The sequence below is a fragment of the Artibeus jamaicensis genome, unplaced genomic scaffold, assembly GCF_021234435.1.
Source record: "Artibeus jamaicensis isolate MK-2021 breed Jamaican fruit bat unplaced genomic scaffold, CSHL_Jam_final contig_335, whole genome shotgun sequence".
Taxonomy (NCBI): domain Eukaryota; kingdom Metazoa; phylum Chordata; class Mammalia; order Chiroptera; family Phyllostomidae; genus Artibeus; species Artibeus jamaicensis.
Window position 1 is genome coordinate 2,981,444 of NW_026521800.1, and position 24,725 is coordinate 3,006,168.

Genomic DNA, 24,725 nt, shown 5'->3' on the forward strand with positions numbered 1-24,725 from the left:
ATTTTTGCCCTGAGGGTAGCTCCTTTTCCATCTTTATGGCAGAAAGGTTTTTCAGGGAGATCCTTGGTTTGGTGTTGCCCTTTGTCCAGAATTCTGCGAAAAGACAAGTCCCCTGGGAGCTGACACACAGACCACTGGGTCTGAATTTTTCAGCCCCATGTACAGTTAAGGTGTAGTACCACATAATGATCTCCCTGTGTTGAGAACCTGGTGTTTGCTTAATTTTTGATCTGTGCACTTCTGGCTACTCACTCTCTACCATCTATGCTCCCTGTCAGCTGCCCCCCACTACTTCCCATGCACACACATTTTTGGAACCCCAGTACCTGACGTTTGGGCATCCCCATCAGAGGTTCCTTTTTTCCAGGTTTGCTTTCCATTTTCATGGAAGCACAAGTAACCTGAGCACACAGGTCACATCTCAGCTCGAGCTCACATTCGTAGATCAGTTAGATCCAGCCACCCAGACAGGACTGGGCTGTGTGGCATCTCAAGCAGAGCCTGGTGGCTTCCTTCCTTCCGGTCTCCTTGCCCGAGTTCTAGAACCCGGCTGTGCAGGATGTGGAGTTCCCCACCCCTTGTGCAGTGAGGGCAGTGAGTGGTTGCAAACTCTTGTCCTGCACAATGAACTTCTTAGTCCGAGATGGAAGTCCAGGGCTGTCTCCTGCACAGAGAGTAAGGCAAAGGGGAAGGTGGGAGGAGAGAGCTCCTTCTTCCTGCCTAGAGATAGAAGGAAGTGGCAGGCCAGGCACTGAACAGTCTGGAAGGGCAGAAGTGACTCAGAATGTGACTGTCGGAAGTCAGAGGATGTGACTGTGGGCAGCGCATCTGTTCTCTCAAGCCCTGTGCTAGGAGTTGGAAATTCTTCCCAGAAGAAACTCAACAGAGGTAGACACTGGATTCACATTGTTCTACCACCATGGGGTTTGGGGCAAGTTACTTAATTCTCGCCTATGTCTACACCTTCATTTTCTTTTCTGTACACTTCACAGGGTGTTTGTTACAAACATTAAAGCATGTGATACATAGAATTCAAAAAGTGTTAGCTGTGCTACTACTTCAGAGTTCAAGTTTGGAACTAAGAGCCTGGGGTGAGTGGGGATTGGGGAGGCTGGGCTGCATGTGGAAAGTGGCCCCTGAGAGAGGGGTTGGGGGAAGTAATGTTCTGGGAGAAGAGACTGAACAGAGGTAACTGTGGAGACTAGAAAGCAAAAAGGCCAGAAGAGGCCTTGAATGACAGGTTAGAAAGTCTGAGTGTTTCCTGTAGTCTTGAGGCAGAGATCAGAAGACAGCCCAGGGGGAAGCCCACACGCCCAGACTTGGGTCCCAGGATTACAGTCTCCCCACCCCTTCGTACTTTGCTGTCTTGAATGTGGACTTAAGGGTGCATCCCCTTCTTCTTAGCGGTCCCCGGAACTGGTGGAGCAGCTCACAGTGCCTGTTTGTGCAGGACCCACTCAGTGTGACCCTCCAAGGCCCCCTTGGACCAAAGCTCATGTCAGCTGGGGCAGGGTGACTTGCGTGGGTGCCGCCCAATCCAAGGCAGAGGCTGCACCCTAAGCCAAGAAACACATCAACTTCCTGGAACTCAGAGCTGTCATCGCAGCTGTCCCAGGCCTCAGAGCACATGGAAGGCCGTCCTGGTTAGAGGAGACGGTTTTTGCCCTGAGCTTGGCAGGCGGGGGAGAATGGGCAGTGCCACGCTGCGACATCCAGTCTGGTTTGGTTCTGGCCCCAGCTAGCCGAGACCGGGGAAGAATATTTCTTTCCTGCCTCAGCCCATCGTTCCAGAGATGTCCTTGTTGCTGTGAAGCTCCATAGTAGCTCACAGCATTTTAGTATCTAAACTCCTCTTAAACTCTCTCAGCCTGTCCTGGGCCGTGGGGAACTGGCCATCTAGTGAAGGCTGTTCCAATCAGTGGCTCAACCATCCCAGGCATTCGAGGACTTCGGTGCAGGCCCAGCACAGCCCCTCTCCTGGATTGGTCTTGTAAAGTTCACTGTCATTTGGCCCGGAGCGGGGGCAGGGCCGGGTGGTTTTTCAGTCATCCTAGGCATCCAAACTTAGCCATCTTTCTTTGGGGCCTTAGGACAGATTTTAGATTGTACCTTAAGAATCTGCAGGGTTTTCAGAAACTGGATAGCTTTGTTTCTACATTATCTTCCCTTTTATCTTTCATCTCTTTTTTTGCTATTTTGGACCCAGGGACCGGCTTCTTAATCTTCTAGGCTTTACACGGCATTGTCCCTTATCTCCTGTGGTGGGTGGAGGCTGGCTTTCCCCTCCCATCATCCTCACAGAGGAACCTCTGCCCTCTCCCCCACGTCATCCCACTTCCACTGGACCTGGGCAAAGCCTGTGTGGGGATGTGGACCCAGAAATGAGGCAGCCTCCCTTAGGAGCCAGAGCCTCCCCCTCCCAGCCTGTGTTGTCACATTTCCCTACAGGAGTCATCTTCTAGGGCACAGGCCCTGTCACCAGGCTTTCCCCTCCCCCTCTTTTCCTTTCCTCCCGAGGTAGTGTTCATAGAAGTGAGGGGCGTCTTGGGTTTTTGTCCAAGAACTGTCCTGTACTTTTCCACTCTGAGTTCTGTGAATCCCTCCAGCCTTGTGGAGCCCAGAGTAAACAGGGTAGCGACTCTTGTTACCGAGCTTATTCGAACTATTTACATTCGAGATCAGAGGATCGAAGTTTCAGGGTCAAGTCTGTCAGGTTGGCCCTTTCCTCCCCATCTTTCCCCAGGTGTACTAAGAGGCTACTTGGACTTTTTAAAGTGTCTTTTTAAAAATAAAGCGAGAAAGCCCTGGCTGGTGTATCTCAGTGGATTGAGTGCGGTCCTGCGAACCAAACAACCGCGGTTCGATTCCCAGTCAGGGTTGCAGGCCAGCTCCCAGCAGGGGACACACGAGAGGCAACCACACATTGATATTTCTCTTCCTCTCTCCTTCCCTTCCCCTCTAAAGATAAATAAATGAAATCTTTTTTTAAAAGCCATAAAAATAAATAAAGGGAGAGAATATGTCCAAATTTTGATACTCTTAGTTACAGTCTGAAAAAATTTCAGAGACTTGTCTCTGATGTGTTTTTATTACTTATAGAAAATGTTCAGTTATTTGGAGATCTTGGTGGTTTCTAGAAAAAAAGCATGCAACAGTTCCTCTCTAGACTCTGTTCTTAACAAAATGTGCCATTAATTAAAAAAATAATAACTGGGAAACCTTTTTTTTTTTTTTACTTTGCCTTAGGCATCTTTAAGTTTAGATGGCTGGAGATGATCTGAAAGGATATTTTGTTCGGTATTTCTGAAATCTCATAGGAATTTTAATAAAATTGACTTAATTCATAGTTTAAAGGAACGTGGACTATATATCAAGTAAAACCAGGATTCTTCTTCCACTTATCCCAGATGGGTTTCTGGGATCCCTGGCTCTCCCAGTACGGAAAGAAAATGTTAGCTGTAGAGACTATGCGTATTTCTGTGGGAGGGTCCATAATTTTCCTCAGATCCTTGCCCCATTCAGGGGCTATCCCTATGAGTTATTTAATGTTTCTTCATACTGTATTTTGCTGTATATAATGCGCACTTTTTTTGCCCAAATTTTTGAGGGAAAAGTAAGGATGTGCACTATACATGGGTAGTACTAATTCTGTATCCATATAAAATTTAAAATTCTTTATTTATGCTTATGAATTAAAAGTATAACTCTAGAAAGCAATAACAATATCCACATGAAAAATAATACCCTGGAATATAATAATCGGCTTTGTTTCTAAAAATAAATAAATAATTGAATTAAAACATTAAAAGGAAAAGTTTTTTTTTCTGAAAGTTTGGGCCAAAAACGTAGGTGCACAGGATACACGGGAGCATATTATACACAAATGCAGTACTTTGTTCAAAATCCCGAGATCTTTTCAAAAAATGAAAGCCCCCCTGCCCCCCCCAAAAAAGATGGCGAATTGAAGCAGTGAGGTGTGCAGTGAGAGGCGCTGTCACAGCGTCAGAAACCGGGAGCGGCTGCTTCTAACAGAAACAGCTCGGCAGGCCCCCTCACTGCCCCACCCCCCGCGGCACAGCAGGCGGGTCTGGCAGAGGCTGCTGCCCTAGGTGCTCAGTGACTCCGTGCACACGGAGGCGTGTCACTGGGCACGTCACATGACTGGGCAGCTTTTCTCGACACCCCCAAAGGGAATAGACATGAGAAAACACACCAAGCAAGTATTGCTCAACAGGTTTTGTCTGTGTGGCAGTCCATTTTACTTAGTCTTTATTACCAGTTCTTCACTTTTAAGTTGGGCTACGGGATGCTGTTTCCAGAGACCTAGAGAGTGGCCAAACGCTGTCGCTCTGGGAAATGCTGCGTCCCAGTTTTCTCTCGCTTTGTGGAGGGCCAGACACAGCTTTCTCCCCGGCCAGGCATTTGAGGCCCTTGGCACCCAGAATAGACATTCTCAGGCTCTTGAAGGGCACATGTAATTTGAGTGGTTTTTCTGCATCTTCTTTACAGAAAAGAAAAAACTAGGTATTTGGTCCTGTTTGAACTGTTGTGGACAGTTCTTCCACAACTCAAGGAAAGATACATAATTCTTCTTTACATTGAAGGGCCGTTCCATGTTTTTTACTTTCTCCAGCTCTTTTTTTCCTTTCTGTTTCCGATAGTAGTTAATGATGTCTTGCCCTTCACCCATCAGCATTAACATGTCATTAAGATTCTTGAAGCTCCACCTGGAGCCAGTGGTCCAAGCCATTCTGAAGTGATGCCGTTGTTGGCCTTGTTGGAGCATGCTCTGAGAGTTCCTGGCTGTCTCAGACCCCCACTTGACTGCCGCTGCTCTTGCTGGATGCTAACGGACCACTGGGTGGAATCAGCCTAGGAGCTGGGAGCTTTGCTTGTGAAGTGCAGAAAGTGGGTGGAAAATGTTTTGTTCTCAATTTGTTCCTCCTGGTGGTATCAAGTGGAGAAATATAGAGATGGGATCATTTTTGGTGTTGGCTCCCTCATAATGTCACCTTTTTCTCATTTTTGTAGGTTGCTCCTGCTCTGCTCCAGAGGTGGTGGCTTTGAGGCGCGACCCTGCACACATTTGGGCCCAGCCAGTGCCAGCTCCTCAGTAAGGAGGCCAGTGTGATAAGACCAAAAAAAAAACAGGTCGGTTAAACTTCATGGACTTTCCTTAAGTCACAATAACTCTGAATGTTGAGTCTTCCTTTCTCTCCCTCCCCATGTTCCCTTTAAGTTGTCTTCCCTCTTCTCAGGTCACCCAAGGCTTTGATGCAAAACCACAGTGAAATTGTAACTGAGTTGCTAGTTCTTCTTGACCTATTGGGCCTGAGGTGTGGGATGAAAAATCTCGGAAAGGGTGCCTAGTGTCTTGTCTCAAAAGAAAAGCAATGCTTCAGACGACCCCATTTCCTGCTTCTTCCTCCCCACCCAGAATTCCAGACTATTTGCATTAAAAACTGAAATACAGCCCTGGCTGGTGTAGCTCAGTGGATTGAGCGCAGGCCTGCGAACCAGAGTATCGCGGTTTGATTCCCAGTCAGGGCACATGCCTGGGTTGCAGGCCAGTTTCCAACGGGGGACACACGAGAGGCAACCATACATTGTTTCTCTCCCTCTCTCCTTCCCTTCCCCTCTCAAGATGGATGAATAAAATCTTAAAAAAAAAAACAAAAAAAAAAAACTGGAATACCAGGCCAGTGCCCTGGGCCACGTCAATGAGGATGATGATTTCTTTTCATACCTGTGATTTGGGAATTTCACCTGGGTTCCCAGGCACCTCTGATCCAGTTGGAGGAGATTATATTAGCATGGAGACAGTGATTTTTATTTTTATTTAATTTATTATTATTATTACTATCTACAGTGGTGAGGCTGATGTGCAGGATGCTCTCAGGGAGAAGAAATGGGACGACAAAGAGAATAAAAATACTAAGACTATATAAATATCAAGAAAGAAAAATGTGCTTTGTAAATGGATCTTAAACTGTTAAACTTGTCTTTCATTCCCTACAATTGAGTATCAGTAACGGTTCATTAGTTTTTGAGTTACTACTCCAATATAGTCAGGGTACAGGCGTTGGGTAGGTAGAAATGACTGATACTGACCAACTGGCCTTTGGTTAAATTAGCGCATAAATGAGCTCAGTGTTAAAGTAGTTTTTTCCCAGCGTGGAGCAGTGTACTACATTGTGTTCCACACCAGGTTCTTCCCCTTCTTCCCTGCTCCATCACCATCATCCCAGTGGAGAATTCAAGTATAAGAGTGAACCGGAGTAAAATCTTGCAAATAGCTCCAAGGGGCTGGTTTGGGTCGCTTCCGAAACAGCTCTTCAGGCCTGTGTATAGTGATTCTTCAAAGAGTGTGGCTGGGAGTTTTTTGTTTTTATCCTTCCATTCTTTTTATTATTATTATTATTATTATTGTTAGTATTATTATATATTTTATTGATTATGCCATTACAGTTGTTCCATTTCCCCCCCCTTCATTCCCCTCCATCCTACACACCCCTTCCCCATTCCCTCCCTTTAGTTCATGTCTATGTGCCTCAAGTTCTTTAGATTCTATATTTCTCATATTATTCTTGCCCTCCCCCCTATGTATTTTCTACCTACCATCTATGCTACTTATTTTCTGTACCTTCTCCCCCCTTCACCTTCTCCCACTCCCCTGTTGCTAACCCTCCTGGTGATCTCCATTTCTGTGGTTCTGCTCCAGATCTAGCTGTCCTCTTAGTTTGCTTTTGTTTTAGGTGTGGTTGTTAATAACTGTGAGTTTGCTGTCCTTTCAATGTTCATCTTTTTTATCTTCTTTTTCTTAGATAAGTCTCTTTAAAATTTCACATAATGAGGTCTTGGTGATGATGAACTCCTTTAACTTGACCTCATCTGGGAAGTGCTTTATCTGCCCTTCCATTCTAAATGATAGCTTTGCTGGATAGAGCAATCTTGGATGTAGGTCTTTGGATTTCATGACTTGGAATACTTCTTTCTAGCCCCCTCTTGCCCGCAAGGTCTCTTTTGAGAAATCAGCTGACAGTCAGATGGGAAGTCCTTTGTAGGTGACTGTCCCCTTATCTCTTGCCGCTTCTAGGATTCTCTCCTTCATTTTAATCTTGGCTAATGTAATTATGATGTGCCTTGGTGTGTGTTCTTTCTTGGGTCCAACTTCCTTGGGACACTGTCTGAGCTTCCTGGACTTCCTGGAAGTCTATTTCCTTTGCCAGATTGGGGGAGTTCTCCTTTATTATTTGTTCAAATAAGTTTTCCATTTGTTGCTCTTCCTCTTCCCCTTCTGGTACCCCTATAATTCAGATGTTGGAACGTTTAGAGATGTCCTGGAGGTTCCTAAGCCTCTCCTCATTTTTTTGAATTTTTGTTTGTTCATTTTTTTTCTGTTTGGTTGTTTCTTTCTTCCTTCTGGTCCACTCACTTGATTTGAGTCCCAGTTTCCTTCCCATCACTATTGGTTCCCTGTGCAATTTGCTTCATTTCACTTAGTGTAGCCTTCATTTTTTCATCTAATTTGCAACTAAAATCAACCAGTTCAGTGAGCATCCTGATCACCGGTGTTTGGAACTGTGCATCTGATAGGTTGGCTATTTCTTGGTCACTTAGAAGTATTGGCTCTGGGCTTTGATTTGTTCTTCTGCTTGAGCCATAATGCTTCCATCAGGTCGCGCCTGTTAGGTATGAGGGGTGGAGCCTTAGGTGTTCACCAGGGCAGGTCTACCCAGTCACTGGGTTGTGACTGGGGGCGGGGTCAGAGAGGGAGCTGTGGCATTTTTTCCACTCTCTCTCGGATTTCGGTCCCCTCTGCCGCTTCCCACAAGCAAATGGGGCCCTTCTGGTGTTGGTTCCTGGGTGGGTGGGCTTGTGTTTGTTCTAGGACTCTGTGGGTCTCCCCAGCAAACTCTCCTGTGGGGCTAGGAGCTTCTCCCTGCACCTCAGCCCCCAAAAGTTTTTTCAATCGGTGCTTTTAGGCTTTATTTCTCATCGCTGGGGCCCTGGGTTGCATGGTCTGTCTCACTGACTGTTTTTAAACCTGCCTGGTTTATCTGCGCGCAAATGTGTGTCCGTGGTCAGCCAGCCATCTTGCAAGCTTTCCTGGGTTTCCGTCTGGGCCCGCCCGGGTCACCAACCACCGCCTCCTCCTGCCCGGACCCCTCTCCGCTGCCGACTCCCTCTCCGCTGCCAACTCCGCCCCTCTTACCAGTCTGGATGAATGGTTCGTTGTTGTCAGACTTTGGTACAGTTTACTTTTCTGTCTGTTTGGTTGCATTTTTGTTTCTAAATCTTTGTTGTCTTTAAGTTTGGTTGTGAGAGGAGGCACAGTGTTTCTACCTACGCCTCCATCTGGGCCAGAAGTCATTTTGTTTTGTTAACTGCATTTTCAGAACAGAGATGAGAGAGAAATCTCCATTGTTTTTTTTAAATTGCTATTTACTTACCTTTAAACCAGGAAAAGGAAGTAAATGTAAGTGATCTCAGTGTCATCAATGGGTAGGTAACGTCATGCTTCATCCCAAAGGAGGAAGTAAACTAAGCAAGTGTCTTCTTGTCTGGATGTAATGGGAAACAAGTTTATGTGACTTTTTTCCTTTTCCAGTTAGGACAAGCCCTTGTGACTTTCAGCCCTTATGCAGATTAACTGTTGTGGCTATTGCTAGGCATTCTGTATTTACTACACGAAGTTTGCAAGAATGTGTCTTTGATGTTATAGGGACTGCAACAAAAATTCTTACCAGCAGATTGGCTCAGTTTACTGAATATATTTTTGTTAATTTCATATTGACTGTTTTCCTCCTCTTCACTTTCTTTCCTTACATGTTGATAGAACTAAAATATGTTCTTTAGCCCTGACTGGTGTAGCTCAGGGGATTAAGTACAGGCCTGTGAACCGAAAGGTCTCCTGTTCAATTCCCAGTATAGGGCACATGCCTGGGTTGTGGGCCAGGTCCCCAGTAGGGGGCGCATGAGAAGCAACCACACATTGATGTTTCTCTCCCTCTCTTTTTTCCTTCTCTTCCCCCTCTCTAAAAATAAATAAATAAAATCTTCAAAAATAATAAAAAATGATTTTTATTTTAACTTAAAACTTTAGTTTTAAAGGTGTTTAACCTATTTTCAGATTTGAGTGGACTCTACTACATTTTTCTAAGTAGAGTCATAGGACAAAAGCAAGATCGCCTTCTAAGCTCTTATAAATTGGTAGAAAGGTTAATTTTCTTTTTATTGACATAATTATAGTAAAGATTACTAGTCAGCTATTTTATAATTTGATGTACATTAAAACGATGGGGGAAGTATATTTAAAGAATGAAGATGATTTGGGGATTGAAGATGTCTACTTATTTGGCTCAAGCAGTAATTACATGCTGGTTGATCACAACAGTTCCAGGGGACCCATGATACTTTAGTTAAAACCATGTTATAAAGAAGTGAGGTGCATGTGCACTTACATGTGTGCACTTGTGTCACATGGTCTTCTGCAAAGAGAAATCTCCCAAATAAACTTTCAAAGACAGTTAAAAATGGAAAGTTTGAAGCACAATCTTTAATAAGTTTAAATGGTCTTCTAGCATGGGGAAACTTCATGTAAAAATGACAGTTGGGCTTGTTTTGTTTAATTTTGATCATAACTTTCCTTTCTTTTCTTCAAACCCTTGTGTCGAGGGTTGACTTTCCGTAGATCGCAGCAAGGGATCTGCTCTACTAATAGCTTTTCCTTTCTTTATGAGGAAATATGTGAGGGGTGTTGGAGAAGAAAGGATCTCTTGCCTCATTGACAAGAAAAGCCCTGTTCCTGAGATCTTTAGTGATTTTCCTGGTAGGATTTTAGCTTGGGACTTCTGAATTGATGGCAACATCACTTAATGAAGTTATATTCCCAGGCCTTTCCTGCTCTGGTATTGCACACACTTGTAGCTGCTGTGGGTGTTGCCATTTGTACTGTCCTAGGTCTCATTGCCTAAAGTTGGAGGAAGAAACCACTAGAAATCATATTCTTTCTGGTGTTCTTCCTAAGCATTCACTGTGCTGCTGAGCTAATGAGTGTGATCATTGACTGCAGTGGTGAGCTGTTAAATTCACCGACGCACGCTGTGGGATAGCCGGGTATGTGGCTCACTGGCAGGGCTGCAGCAATAAAATATCTTCCGGCATAAAAGGAAGGAAATCCCTGACCTGTGAACTCATAGCTGGCCATGCCTATAGCCATCATCCTTCTGCTCGCATGGAGTGTAACTAGGGAAGGGCCAAAGAGGCAGGTTTTGATGTGGCCATGTGCCACAGTGTTTGTTCCCTTTGGTCATTCTTTTCACATTACCTGCTTTCCTTTAGGTCTGACCTATACCTTCCAGACTGTGGGCCTTCACTGAATTCCTTCCTCAACTGCCTTGTCTTTGGCCCGTTTTAGGCAGAGGTAGGAGGACAGTCAAGTCAGAGTCTGAGAGTCCTTATGGGTTATGGGATAGAGTAGGAAAGGAAATTTGACACTTATGCTTCAGAAAGTAAATTACCACAAAACCCTTTTGGCTGTTGGGACTAAGGGTGACAGCACCATACAGAACATCAGTGAAGGTTGGAAAACAACCATAAAATATGGTTTTGAAGAAAAAGGAGACTTAAAAATCTCCTTGTGAATATCTCCTCATTTGTGCTCCATGTGTTCTTTGTGAATATTGTGGTCTGAGATTGTAGCCAATACATGGCTTCATTTTTTTTCTTCAACTAAATGAAAAGATATGCATTGAATCATTTTGCCTTTGCTTCCCTTCCAGTGTCAACGAGTGATATCAAGACAAGAAAAAAGGAGTGAAGCACAGACTCATTTCCTACTCTGCGTGGATGATAGCTATAGCAAGGAGAAATCTCATAGTATATCAGTTGGGGCAGAAAATGGAGGTAATTGGCAGTGGGGGCTGGGTTTTCTTCTGTCCATTTTCTGGGGTATAGGTATATTACCTATTTGTATTTTTTAAGAAGCAGCCTTTTTTATGTTAAGTTGAAATTTGGTTATAATCTTGACAGGGTTTGTATCTCAGTTGTCTTACACAATTTGGGCTCCTTATTGAAATCACTGGGTTGCAGCAGTGGAGTCGAGTAAAGCCTGACGGTTCCCAGCTGTCAGGTCTCCACCATTCCTGTAGTAGTGAATGCGTAAGCACCCTGGGCTTTCTAATCGTTGGCTCAGCCTTTGCCATTCTGCCTAGTGAAAGATCAGGAAAGGCAAAGAGACCTGCCTCAGGTGGCTTGGGGAGTTGTGTCAGTGGCACGAGCTTAGAAAGGAGCGAGGTTATAGTTTGGTGTGACAACACTTCATTTAGATGAAAGCTCAGGTCGTTCTGGATATGAGTCTTGGTTTGAACTGAAGACGGCGGGCTGTCGGCGTTTTGGCCTGACTTAGAGTATGGTAGCCTTGGCCAGTGCCACTGGCTCTGGCAGGAGCCTAAATGTGCCAGCGATGACATCAGCAATTTCCGATTTTCAGTTCTATGGCAGAGGCTTCTTAGACGCATAACCCTTGTCCCAATGACGTCAAGTTCGCCCATTGGCTTGGAAGGTTCAGACTTGTCTTCCATCAACACCATGATGTCAGCGGTAATGAGTGTAGGGAAGGTCGCCGAGAATGGCGGGAGCCCACAGAGCATCAAGTCCCCCACGAAGCCACCAGGACCAAATCGGATTGGCCGAAGGAACCAGGTAAGCTTCGTGTGCGCTAGGTGGTGACATCTGGTGGCTTCCGTCTCAGAACATTGGGAGATGGATGTTTCCTTGATCCTCAGCTTCCTGAGACAAAATCTTGGATGTGCAAGAAGGAACCCCTCAAAAAACCCGGAATTTATTTATAAAAAATTCTGTATTACATGTTTAAACTTCACTCACCTTTCAAAGTATTCTCCACTTGATGTAATACACCTATCAAAATGTTTTTTCCACTTATCAAAACAGGGCTTTTTTGTTTGTTTGTTTTTAAGATTTATTTATTTATCTTTAGAGGGGAAGGGAAGGAGAGAGGGAGAGAAATATCAATGTATGTTTGCCTCTCGTGCATCCCCTGCTGGGAACTGGCCTGCAGCCCAGGCATGTGCCCTGACTGGGAATCAAACCACGATCCTTTGGTTTGCAGGCCCGCGCTCAATCCACTGAGTTACGCCAGCCAGGGCTCAAAACAATTTTTTAATTCATCAATTTTGATGCTTTTTAGTGTAACTGCCATTTTTTTGTTTCACCTTCTCCACACCAGCAAAATGTTTCCCTTTGAGGACTTTTTTCATCCAGGGAAACAAGCAAAGTCGCTTGCGGGAGATCAAATGAATAGGGAGGGTGGAGCACGGGGGTCGTGATGTTTTTGGTCAAAAACTGCTGAACACTCAGTTTGATGTGGGCAGGTGCGCTTTAAATCACCCATCATAAAGTAGGTAAACTTTCTGAAAGAGTTTTAAACTTACTGAAGGCCAGTGCAGCCTCTCAGAACATCCCCAGCTGGTGCACTGATACAGATGGGTTCCTAGAACACTCACCTAGCTGGGGGAAGCCTGTACTATACAAGGGGCTCGCTGTCCAGAAGATAATTCCAGTTTTTTTTTGGGGGGGGTCTCCCCTCATACTGAGAAGTAAATAGACATACCCAGAGGTTGTAATAATTTTTCAAGTGCAAACTTTTCATGGCTTACTTCAGTTTCCTTGACTCATGGAGAAAATTTTCTGTGCTGTGGTATCAGTGTGGGTGAAGACACCCTGATTCTCTGCCCTGTAAATTCATTTGAATGTCAGCTTTCTTCATTTGGTGTTCAAGACACAGAACCTAGTCCTCTACTGTGAGGTGGTTCATTTCCTTACTTACCTTACTTACAAAAACAGTTAATTTTGTTTTCAAAGCCACCTTATTGGCTTTTTTTTTTTTTTTTTTTTTTTTACGTCTTCAGATTAGGAAAAAAATAAGCACTGGTCGTGCTGGGGCTGCTCCCCGGCTTTCCACCCGTGACGAAGCACAGAATTTGGCTGCAGAGAATTCCACATCAGAGGCGAGTTAGTCCTTTTGAACCTTTAGCGGGCATCGGGTCAGGAGAAGAAGGAGAGAGTAACGAGTGGGCAGGGCTGGGAGGACTAGTGGGGCAGCGAAAGCCCGTGTCTCCTCCCTGGGGAAATGAGGTGAACCTTTAAATGACGTCCCAAGGGGGCACTTGCAAAGTGGTTGCATTCCTGTTAGCACCGTTGCAACAAAGCTCAAGGAATGAGAGTAACTAGATCTCATTTCTTCTCTGAATCTATATCATATGAACTAGCTCCTCCACATTTGATTTTTGGTTTGACTGATTTACTGGGCTCATACCAAACCCTTAGCAAATAGGCAGTCTTAAGAGTTTGCCTAGATACCAGGGATGGAGATGAAAGTAAGCCTGTTGGGCTTTTGGGAATAATTTCTTTTAACTAACAATCTTACAGTGACTACCCTTATCCAGAGTTGTCCGAGCACATCTATAATGATTTTCTATAAATTCTTAGAAGTAAAACATTAAGTAAGGCTTTTGATATAACTTATCCTCCAGGAAAAGTTGTGCCAACCTAAAATCCCTCCACAGCATGGGAGTCTTCATTTTCTTCACTCCTTTCTCAAGGCTGAAGACTTGGCAGAGTTAAACTGTTTCAGGGTTGGAGCATTGATACCTTTTTCTCTTTTTTTCCCTTGTCTCTACATGCTTCTCTTCCTATGGGTCCCTGAGAAAATACTCAGCCTGTATGACTGTGGCCTGAGTCAAGAAGGAGCACTAGCTCTGGGAAGAAAAGGTTTACTTCCACTCTCACACGACCGTCTTTCCTTCCATCTATTTGTTCATCTCTCCACCCATTCACTCAATTCACAGTACATACCCGCTCCGGCTTCCAGCCAAGTACTGCACCTGGGTGTCAGGCATTTCAGGGCGAATGAGATAGATAAGGTCATTGTCTCCTCTTCCTTCTCTGTTCTCGCAAGAGAAAGTGGTAGGTGGCGATCACCTCCTCCTTAAATAGCCCAGCTTAGGCAGAGGTGGTGCAGGTCCAGGCTCTGGGTGTTTCCCAGTGGTTCAGAGACAGTGGGTAGAGCCCTTCTGTCCCTGCATGTTAATTGGGGCTGACTGTGCACGTGTGGTGAAGCAGATGGTACAGGTGTGTGCCTGGGCTATTTTCATCTGCCTCCTGTGCCTCCAGGTTCCTGGGCACTGGCTTAGTGTTTGAAAGGGAAGCTTAGGCCACAGGTACCATGGGGAAGTTGGGTGCATTGGAAGAACAAACTAAAGCAGAATGCAGTCGGAGGGGAGCGCATGCCTCAGCCTGACCTGGGAGTGCGGTGGAGGGCTGCGAGGGAGCGCTGGGGAGGAGTCCCATGGGTGCTACCACCGAGTTCCAGGACAGATTAGCCACAGCCGGACGCTGACACAGGTGCCAGACTGTTTCATTATGGGATGGTTAGTTACCACATTAGCTGCTAATTTTATCTGTCATCTCAGGAAGTGTGCTCTTTCCACTAGCATGGCCCCACTAACTGGATTCAGACTTCTCCTGCAGCGCTTCTTGCAGCATCATGATGCTGTCTTTTCTGTTTGGTTTGTTTATAAAAATAAAGTCTGAGTTCACAGACATCCTTCTCCCAGAGCCCTGTGGATTTTTGGGGTCTCTGGTCTGGTCTGCAGCATGCTACTGCCAGCCTCAGAGAACGCTGGGGTTCCAGTTCATGGTAAACCCCAGGAGCAATGCCGGTTAGCGCCATCTACCTCGAGGTGAATGAAAGATGAATCTTTTAAAAAATTTTTTGCCTCCTCCAGAAGCCGGTCACTTGGAGACCTGGCTTTTTAACATTTATTTACATCCTACTGATGAATATTCCTCTAATTTTTTTTTATATGTAGTGTCGCTAATCTAATAATTCAACAAAAATACCCAAGACTGCGTTTTGGCCTGGCTATGAGACATTTCTCATTACTATAGTGAGTGCTCTTATTTTGTCATTGCTACTTTTGTTTTTGGTTTTTTCCTTTGGTGGTTCTTGGCCAGTGCCATTCTGACCGTGGGGGAACTGGACTGAGGAGGCAGGGTGCCCCCACCGCGCCCCAGGCACGTGCATCGGACGTCCGCCAGGAGGGGGATTCTGAGGATGACTCATGGAGTCTGGCAGGTTTTAGTTTTTCTAGGTTAATCAGCTTCCTTAGAATTCATGTCTGTAAGTTTTTAAAATTTGAGAGTAAAGAATGTGTAGCATACCTAGTTCTCAGACCCAGTGCCACAGACTAGAAAGAGGTTTGTCCAGTATCCTCTCCTTAGCCACAGAGGATACTTCGCAGGATCCCCAGTGGATGCCTGAAACTACGGATAGTGCTGAACCCTTATTTACAGCACTGTGCTTTTTCCTATACATACAAATCTTTTCACTCAAAGGAAGCACTTCATGACTTCTCTTTGGCATATTTGAATTGCCAGATCACTACTCTTGCACTTTGGAGCATTACAGGGTAAAATAAGGGCTGCTTGAACATAAGCACTGTGATACCTCAACATTCGATCTGATCACCAAGATAGCTACTAAGTGACAAATGTGTATACAGCATAGAGAAGCTGAACAAAGGGATGATTCACGTCCCAGCCAGACAGCAGGATGGCGTGAGATGTCATCACACTACCCAGAATGGCGTGCAATTTAAAATGTATGAATCGCTTATTTCTGGAATTTTTCATTTAATATTTTTGAATGGGGGTTGACCATGGGTAGCTGAAACTCTGAAAAGCGAAGGGGGCACTACTGGAGTGCTTAAAATGAGGCCTGCCGGTCTTTGAAGCGTGAGCGGGAATCACTGTAGGCAGCTATGTACTAGACATCATCGTGCATTCGCTCCACCCCATCTGGTTTATGGTGCTGCCATTTGTTTTTATAGTCTTCAGGGTGACTTTTGTTTTCATCATCTCTCATAGCCAACCACATGGGTGTTTCCTTTCTGTGCCTTGGGGTTCGTCTTTGTGTGTGTGTGTGTGTCAGATTTATATAGCACAGTGATTAGCATGGCCTGTTGAGAAGCTGGCCTGGGTTTCAGTCCTGAGTCTCTGTAACAGTTCTCTGATTTGGAGCAGGTTACTTGCCACTCTGTACCTCAGTTTCCTCATCCAGAAAAAGGGACCTGTAATAGTGGATGTGTCTTAGCGGTTGTGAAAAACCTGACACCTTTATATATAGAGTTTAGCACATCATAAGTGTTTAATAATTGATACTATTTTCAGGGAACAGAAACTCATTCAGATGAGCACAAGGAAAAAGAAGGCTATTGAAAGATGCCCGCCAGTCCAGCCCTCCCTCTGTCTGGGCCTGCCTGGTCTCCCACTTCCGTCAGCACAGACAGCTTCCCTGGTTGTGTGTGTGGCTTGGGCTCACCACACCTCTGGGTCTGGCCCCAACCCTGCGTGAACTTTCAATTCAAGTGCTGGTGATCACCCAACTTAGTATCTTAGTCATCCCCAAACCTGGGCACATACCAGGGTCTCCTGGGAGCTTGTGGAACACTGCAGGGGTTCAGCTGCCCACACCCCAGTGATTCTGATTCAGCCTGTTGTGTGTCTGATCTAGAAATCTGTAGTTCAGAAAGCTCCCCGGGTGATTCGTCTGATCTTTGGAAACCCATGGATCTTAGTCTCTCGGCATCTCAGTTCTACATTCCTGGGGAGAGGTGCCCAGGCCTTGATCCCGTTAGTTTTGGGGATGAGGACGGAGACCTGTGGTGCCTCGGGGTTGAGTGTATGAAGTGTGTATGACAGGCATGCCCATGACAACTGTCCATGTAGGATTTGAAAGAAAAGTTGTATAAGTAGAGAAGGAGCCTGTCATTTTCCATTAAAAGGTAAAATACATTGTGTGAAGGAAGCCTGTCCTATGTATAAAATGAGCCCCTTTTCCAAGTAGCGAGCTGGTTCTTTTGTCACCTCTGTGGAAGCCTTCAGTTTGCACTGTCATTCTTTATCATAGTTTCCACGGGGCAGCATTCTGATTCTTACTTACTAAATATTGTGAGCAGTGTTAACCAGGCACCAACAGGGAGTGAAAGGGGTCATGTTCATGCCTGTTGGGCACCCAGCTGGGCCCCGAGGCCTCCCACTGTTGGGAGGGTGGGTCTTTATCATGAGAACTTCATCCCATCCCACGGGTGGAAGAGTGGCCGGAGCCTGGTTAGATCGGGAGGGGATTCCTTTCCTACCTCTGCCACGACTTGATGCTTTGTTTTCCACCATCACTGACGACTCATTAAATGGTATCTGTCTAATAAGAGCACTAATATTTATTGAGCACTTACCCTGTGCCTGGCACTGTTCCTGTGCTTTGTGCGTGTTGACTGAGTTAGTCTGCATCACAGGGTGATGCGATAGAAGCCATTATTCTTACCATTTTACATGAGGAAACTGAGGGCCAGCGGACGGCAACTTGCCCAGGCTCAGAACACCAGGCAGGCTCCTGAGCCCCTCCTCGCAGCTGTTCCCTTGCAGCTTGAGACACGGGTGCTCAGAACAGAGACAAAGAGGCGCTCGTGCACCGAGGTGAAAGTGATTCTCCCTTTTATTGTATCTTTGCAGGAAACGAAAGAGGAGAAGTCTTCCTATAACTGTCCCCTGTGTGAAAAGATTTGCACTACACAGCATCAGTTAACTATGCACATTCGTCAGGTTTGCGCTGCTTTTATATTTTTGTTGTAATCATTTATTAAGAGGGCAAGGTGATTGGATTTCAGTGTATGAATTGTGGCTGTGTTTAATTTACATTTACTATTTTAATTATTTCGAGAGGTGGTTATGAAGTAATTTTTGTGTCCGTGTTACTGTGACAAAGTCCCAGATCAGTACAGAATACCTTTTCAGAATTTAGCAAATATTGCATTAACTGACCACATATAACAGAAGACTTTGCATCGTACATGGCTTGTCAGTATGAACCAAATCTCTTACAGTACAGTGAGACTGTAGTTGTACACCCCTGCTCTTTATACTGTTACAACCTTACGTCACGCAGCAGGGAATTGACTTGATTTGGGAATCTCTTGGCTTTTCTCCTTTATAATGAGATTTTTTTTCCTTCTCCTTCGCCTGCTATAACGATTCGTGATGAATCATCGATAAATCTGGAACAGTGAAGGAGTGCCATTATTAAAATTATAACATGATACTGAATAATAACATCATTTAGTAACTGGGTTTGGATAAGTAGATTCCTTCTTAACATGTTTCAGCTGTCAGGCCTCCCCAAACTGTGCAGATTTCAGTTCTCTTCCCCTGGCAGTAAGCCTGAGTCGTCAGACTTGGGGAACGGATGCTGACTTAACATGAGGACCGTATTTCACACACTTGCTTCATAGTTGAGTTTTCCTGTTCATGTGATATATGTGGTCAGTTAACCTATATGTGTCTCCAAGAAAGACCTTCAAAGATTCCAGCTCTCTCTGAGCCTTGCAGAAGTACTTTTCAAAACAAACAGGGGGTTAGAAGAAAATTGTACAGAATGTATATCTGCCTGTGTTCCTGATAGATTTTGACATTTGGGAAGATATTTAAAATGAAACAGAAAAAAAATAGCTGAGAACTTTTACTGGTTTTATTATATCTAAATTTGCATTTTCAAGTTTTGACCCACCCGAAGTGACCACTGCGGTGATTGCTTTCTGCAGCACAACACGGACACTGGAGGGGCAGACCATTCATGCAGCATCTGCGGGAAGTCGCTGAGCTCAGCCAGCTCCCTGGACCGCCACATGCTGGTGCACTCTGGCGAGAGGCCTTACAAGTGCACTGTGTGTGGCCAGTCTTTTACCACCAATGGGAACATGCACAGGTGGGTGAGGGCCACCTTGGCCTGGTAACTGGCATCTGGAGGTTGACAAAAAGTAAAGTGCCCCCTGAGCCATTATCAGAAAGAGGACTTGCCTAAAAACTAAGAGTTCTGAATCTGTTCGCTCTGTATGGAAAAGCCAGAGATGGTTTTGTTTGCCTGTGATACTATCTCCAAAGTATTAGAGGTGTCTCTTCATGGGAAACTGAAGTACCTAGGCTGAGTCTTTGGCCCTTTGGGGATGAGGATGAAACAGAGTCCTTCCCCTTTGCCAATTACAGTTTCTTTATTTGGGTGCCAGAGTTAGGCAGCTTATCAGATACAGAGGAGCCCTCAAGGAATAGCACTGTAACCCCTGCCTTTTAAAAATTAGCTGCATATGCCTACTAGGTTCCCTTCAGGTCTTTGTCTTAAGAAAAATTTCTAGGGCCTTCAAATAGATAGTTAAGTTGTATGGTCCCGGAGCTTCAGGGTAAGATAGGATAAAATGAAGAAATAAGAAATCTGATAAATGTCAGGAATTTTTACTTTCTTGAGGGAGAAAGAGGTTCACTCAGAAGTGGGAGGGAGCTCAGTGGTAGGCATATTAAAATTTTGTGGGGTGAACCAATGGAAAATGTACTTTATAGGATGGTTGCATATGTTTTGAGGGGTTAAAACACGAACATTTTAGGAACATTAGAACTCTACAAAGATTTTTTTAAAGGTACTCAGAATTTCAGCTTCTCAGAAAATCAGGCAGTTTTTTTCCATATTCTCTTTTAGTAGTTATGCTGTTTTCTTTTTAAAAGTTGACTAATGTCTTTTTTTTTCATATTTGTTTGAAAAGAAAGCTTTATATAAGTATTGTGAAGTTGATGTCTTCTTATGGATAATGCTAATATGAGATGGTCCAGTCTATTCCACCTAAAATTGTTTCATGAGCACTGATAGTGTACTTGGGACACACAAGTGTATATGATAGTAAATTTCTGGACTTCGAAATTAGGCACCTGATTTCAAATTTCAGCTCTGCCACTTGTAGATTTTCTGTCCTTGAGCAACTTACTTAATCTTTGTACCTCACTTACCTCTTCTTTAACATGAGATTCAGAATACTGAACACCAGGATGAGGATTAGGAAATAAATTCAGCACGCACTCCCAGTACATGGTAAGCACTTGGTAAATGCTATTAGTTGTGTTTCTGTGTAATGTTGCAAAAATTTAAAGCCTGTGAATTACACAGTGGGAAGTCCTGTAAGTTAGAGTATAATATGACTTTCTGAAAGTTACAAATATTTAAAAGAATTTTTTACAATGTATTTTACTTTTCTTTCCATATAAAAAGTTCACATCTCTCTATTTGCCCCTCATTTCCTCCTAGGAGTATTTTTGGGTACCAAGAAGGAAGTGAATACTATTGCCATTTTTAAATATATTTCACATTTTACCTTTCTGCTTTTTTACCACCATAGCAGCCCATTAGTATCATCTTGCCTTCTCTTTGCCATTTTGTTTTGTTTTTCCTGCCCCTCCTAGTTCCCACTTCCTCCTACCAAATGTCCTCCCTTACTTATTCACCCTCCTAAAATCTGGCCCTAAAATCTGGTTGTCTGTCCCTTCTGGGGCAGTTCCCCTGCTTTCTCCTACTGAGCTTACTCAGTGGACTCCCCAGGGGCCACCTGCAAGTTGGCAGAAGATGATGCGGTGCATTAGTGAGAAGTACCCTCCTCTTGGCTGCTTTAGCCCTAACCACGTATTGCATAGGATCCTGCACGAGCCATCTCTGGCCTTGGACCCAGTCACTTCCAACTTGCAAATTTCCATTTTGAGGCAATATCTGTTTTTGAATATGACACCTGTTAAATATACCTATAAAAGGCGTAGTTTACCACCTTCTCCAGTGGTGTCTCTGACAACGCGTGTTACAAAGAATCCTCACTAAAGCTGTGGTGCACTCTGCGTCTGGCACTAGGCTGAGCAATTTCTGTTTTATTTGTTTACATCTTCATGAGATGCAGTTTATGTACCATACGTTACATTTAACCCATTTAAAGCATGCAATTCAGTGTGATTAGTATATTCACAGAATTTTGCAACTATCTCACTATAATCAATTTAATGATATTTTCATCATCCCCAAAAGAAACCCATACCCATAAGCAGTCACTTCCCCTTACTTCCCACCCTGCAGCCCTAGGAAAACACTAATCTACTTTCTGTCTCTGGATTTTCATCTTCTGGACATTTCATATAAATGTAAATATAGATGGTCTTTTGTGACTGGCTTCTTGCCCTGGGCATAATGCTTTCAAGAATCGTGTATGTCGTACCATATTTTAGTACTTCATTCTTTTTTATTGGCAAATAATGGCCCATTATCTGGTGACACATTTTACTTGTCTTTTCAGTTCATGGGCATTTGAGTCATTTTACTTTTTTGGCTATTATGAATAATGCTGCAATGAACTTTATTGAACAGATGTTTTTGTAGATGCATGTGTTTATTTCTCCTGCATAGATACTTAGGAGTAGAATTACCGAATGATGTGGTAACTCCACGTGTAACATTTTGAGGAACTGCCCCACTTTTCCAAAGCAGCTGAACCATCATTTTACATTCCCACCAGCAGTGTATGAAGATTCCATTTTTTCTGCATCTCTGTTAACACTTGTTACTATCTCTGTCATTTTTATTATAGCCGTCCTAATAGGTATGAAGTGGAATCTCATGAGTTTCGTGATTTCAATTCTTACATTTAAGTCTATAATCTGTTTTGAGTTAGTATTTGCATATAGTATATGGAAGGAGTCCAAGTTCAGTCTTTTGCACTGTTTACTGAAAAGACTTTTGTTTCCCCATTGAATTGTCTTGCTACCCTTGTCCAATGACCTTAAATGTAAGGATTTATATTTGTGCTCTGAGTTCTGCTCCATTGGTCTACATGTCTTTTCTTGAGGCTGACATTACATTGAATAGTGTAGCTTTTTCGTAAGTTTTGAAATCAGAAGGTATGGGTCCTCTAACTCAGATCTTTTTCAAAATTGTTTTGGCTATTCTGTGTTGCTTGCATTTCCTTATGAATTTTAGGATTAGCTTGTAAGTTTTTTCAAAAAAGGCAGCTGGAATAATTATAGGGACTGTAAAATATGTAGATCTATTTGGGGGCATTGCCATCATAATATTAAATTTTTGATCATAGGGTATTTTCCATTTATGTAAGTCTTACTGGATTTCTTTCAACTATGTTTTATAGTTTTTTCAGAGTGCAGGTTTTATATTTTGTTGAATTTATTCCTAAGTGTTTTTGTTCTTTTTTGTGGTATTTTAACGAACTATAGAAATGATCCCTGAAAGTATAGTCTTTTTTTTTGTGGTATTTTAAGTGGAATTATTTTCTAAGTTTATTTTTTGATTCTGTATAAAAAATAATCATTGCTAGTATATAAAAGTACAATTCAAACTTTGTATTGATTTCACTTCCTGCAACCTTGCTGGCCTTGTTTACTCATTCTGATTGTTACTTAGTGAATTCCTTAGGCTTTTCCGTATACAAGATCATGTCATCTGCAAGTGGAGATAGTTTTATTTCTTTCTTTGAAATTAATCTTGTGCCTTTTATTTATTTTCCTTGCCTGCTAGCCCCCCTTAGAACCCCCACCACAACGTTAACCCAGAAATGAAGAGAATGGACATCTTTGTCTTGTTTCTGATCTTAGGGAGAAAGCATTCAGCCTTTCCCCATTAAATATAGTGGTAGTTGTGGGTTTTTTATAAATGCCCTTTGTCATTTTGAGGTTCCTTTCTACTCCTGCTTGGCTGAGCTTTTTTTTAATCATGAAAGGATGTTGGATTTTGTCAAATGCTTTTTCTGTATCTACTGAGATGGTCAAGTTGACTTTGTCCTTGAAAGATTCTATTCTGTTTGGGTGTTAAACTAACTTTATTCCTGGGATAAATCCCATTTGGTCACAATGTATAATCATTTTCATATATTGATGGATTTGATTTGCTAGTATTTTATTAAAGATTATTTTGTTTGTATTCATGAGAGATATTGGTCTGTAGTATTCTTTTCTTAGGATGTCCTTAACTGGCTTTTGTATCAGAATAATACAAGCTTCATAAAGTGAGTATTTCCTCTTCCTCTGATTTTTGAAAGACTTTGTGGAGAGTTGTTAATTCTTCTTTAAATATTTGGTGGAATTCACTGACGGAGCCACGTGGGCTTTTCTTTCTGAGAAGTTTTTTAATTACTCATTTTTTCTCTTTACTTGTGACAGGTCTGTTCACGTTTTCTGTTTTTTCTTGAGTCAGTGTCAGTAGTTTATGTCTTTTCTGGGAATTTGGCCATTCATATGTTATCTAATTGGTTGGCTTACAGTTGTTCTTAGTACCCCCCCCACCCCCGCAACGATCCATTTTACTCTGTAAAGTCAGTGGTATTACACGTTTTTTTTTCATTTCTCACTCATGAATAGTGTATGTTGGAGTTGTGGGTAAATTACTGCTTATAAATATATTTTTTTAAAGCAGGCCTTCGTGGTATTTGTGTAATTTTGGGTTTTGTTCTAACTTTATTTATTGTGAGTCATCTTGATTTAGAGGAGAGGACTAATTATTGGGGACCAAATTCTAGTTCTAGTTCTAATTCTGCAGAACTGAAGAAATCTCTTAATATGTCCGTAATAATTTAACAAAGTGGTAAAATGACGTAAAAATCTCATTTAGAACTTGTGCTCAAGAATGCAGTATTTATGAAAGCTTTCTGAAGGCTTGTGGTGTGCTATGGAAATGTCTGTGGTGGAGGGTGCTTCTGAGTTTGCATTGTCAGAGCTGAAGGCACCCTTGCAATCACCTGTAAGAGGTGCGCCGCTCTTCGCTTTCTGACCCTGGACAGGCTGTTTGACCTCTCTGTGCTTCAATCACTTCCTCGGTAGACAGTGGTGACACCTGTACTGACATGGGAGCATTGTGTCGACTCACAAACTAGTAGATGCAGAGCATTAGGGTGATGTTTGTGAAGCAGTGCTTATAAATAAATGGCCGCTGATCCTGTTATTATGTGCCACAGAGGGAAATACCAAGGAAGCATTCATAGAATCCAGAGAATAAATTAAGAGGTTGTTTTTGTTTTGCTTTTTGCTACTCAAAATATATAACTTAAATAACAAAAAAACTTACTTAGAATATTTGAGTTTATCACACTGCATTTATTTTATGTTCTCTGCAGAAAATTGCAGATAATGGGCTAAAAGAATATTTGAGTTTTGGTAATCAATCACAGTTATTAACATCTTCATTTGTTGGTGAAACTGTACTTTTGAAAAAATTATGAAAATGTGAAAACAGTTACAAAAATCTGCCAGAGAGAGTGGAGTTAGATCTATTGGTCCCGGTGAATCCACACTAGAATCTGAAACTCAAATGGTGAGCAGATACCCGTGTGACATTAATCGGGGGCCAGAGCGGCCCTGGGATGTGTGTGTGCAGTAGTGAAACAAAATTGAATCGTCAAAACCCAAACTGATTAGCTGCATCCTCCTCACTTGATTTTGAAAGCATGGAAGGAGGTCAGTGGACTGCGAGTTTTGTGCTGAAGACCAAAGTTCTTTTTCTCATTTTCCTTCTGTTGTTTCTGCTGCCTGAAGCCTGCGGATCAGCTGGGATTGAGGAGGACCCGCACTGGCCGGGGCCTGGAGCCCCTGCTGAGCGGCGTGGTTAGAGACCCTCCAAGCCTGGCTTCCCTGAGAGCCCTGAGCGCACTGCCCGCCTGCCAGCGTCTGTATGCATCTTGTTAATAGCCTGCTTGCTCTGGACCCTACTTTTCTGTCAGCTTCGTGTGCTCTTTGATTCTCAGTCTCTCCTCTGAGCACCACAGATTGAGTAGGGCCCCTGCTGT

At 43.4% G+C, this 24,725-nt stretch overlaps 1 protein-coding gene across 6 annotated transcripts in view; it reads left to right on the top strand.

Annotated features, from left to right (window-relative positions):
- RREB1 (ras responsive element binding protein 1) overlaps window positions 1-24,725 on the top strand; it is a 180,435-nt gene that overhangs the window by 99,247 nt on the left and 56,463 nt on the right. For all 6 annotated transcript variants that reach the window (XM_037158663.2, XM_037158662.2, XM_037158660.2 and 3 more), the window contains 5 exons: window positions 5,032-5,151; window positions 10,785-10,908; window positions 11,495-11,706; window positions 17,596-17,685; window positions 18,681-18,844. In XM_037158663.2, the coding sequence (XP_037014558.2) occupies window positions 11,536-11,706; window positions 17,596-17,685; window positions 18,681-18,844 (425 nt within the window). In that variant the 5' untranslated portion in view covers window positions 5,032-5,151; window positions 10,785-10,908; window positions 11,495-11,535. The remainder of the gene's footprint in view (window positions 1-5,031; window positions 5,152-10,784; window positions 10,909-11,494; window positions 11,707-17,595; window positions 17,686-18,680; window positions 18,845-24,725) is intronic.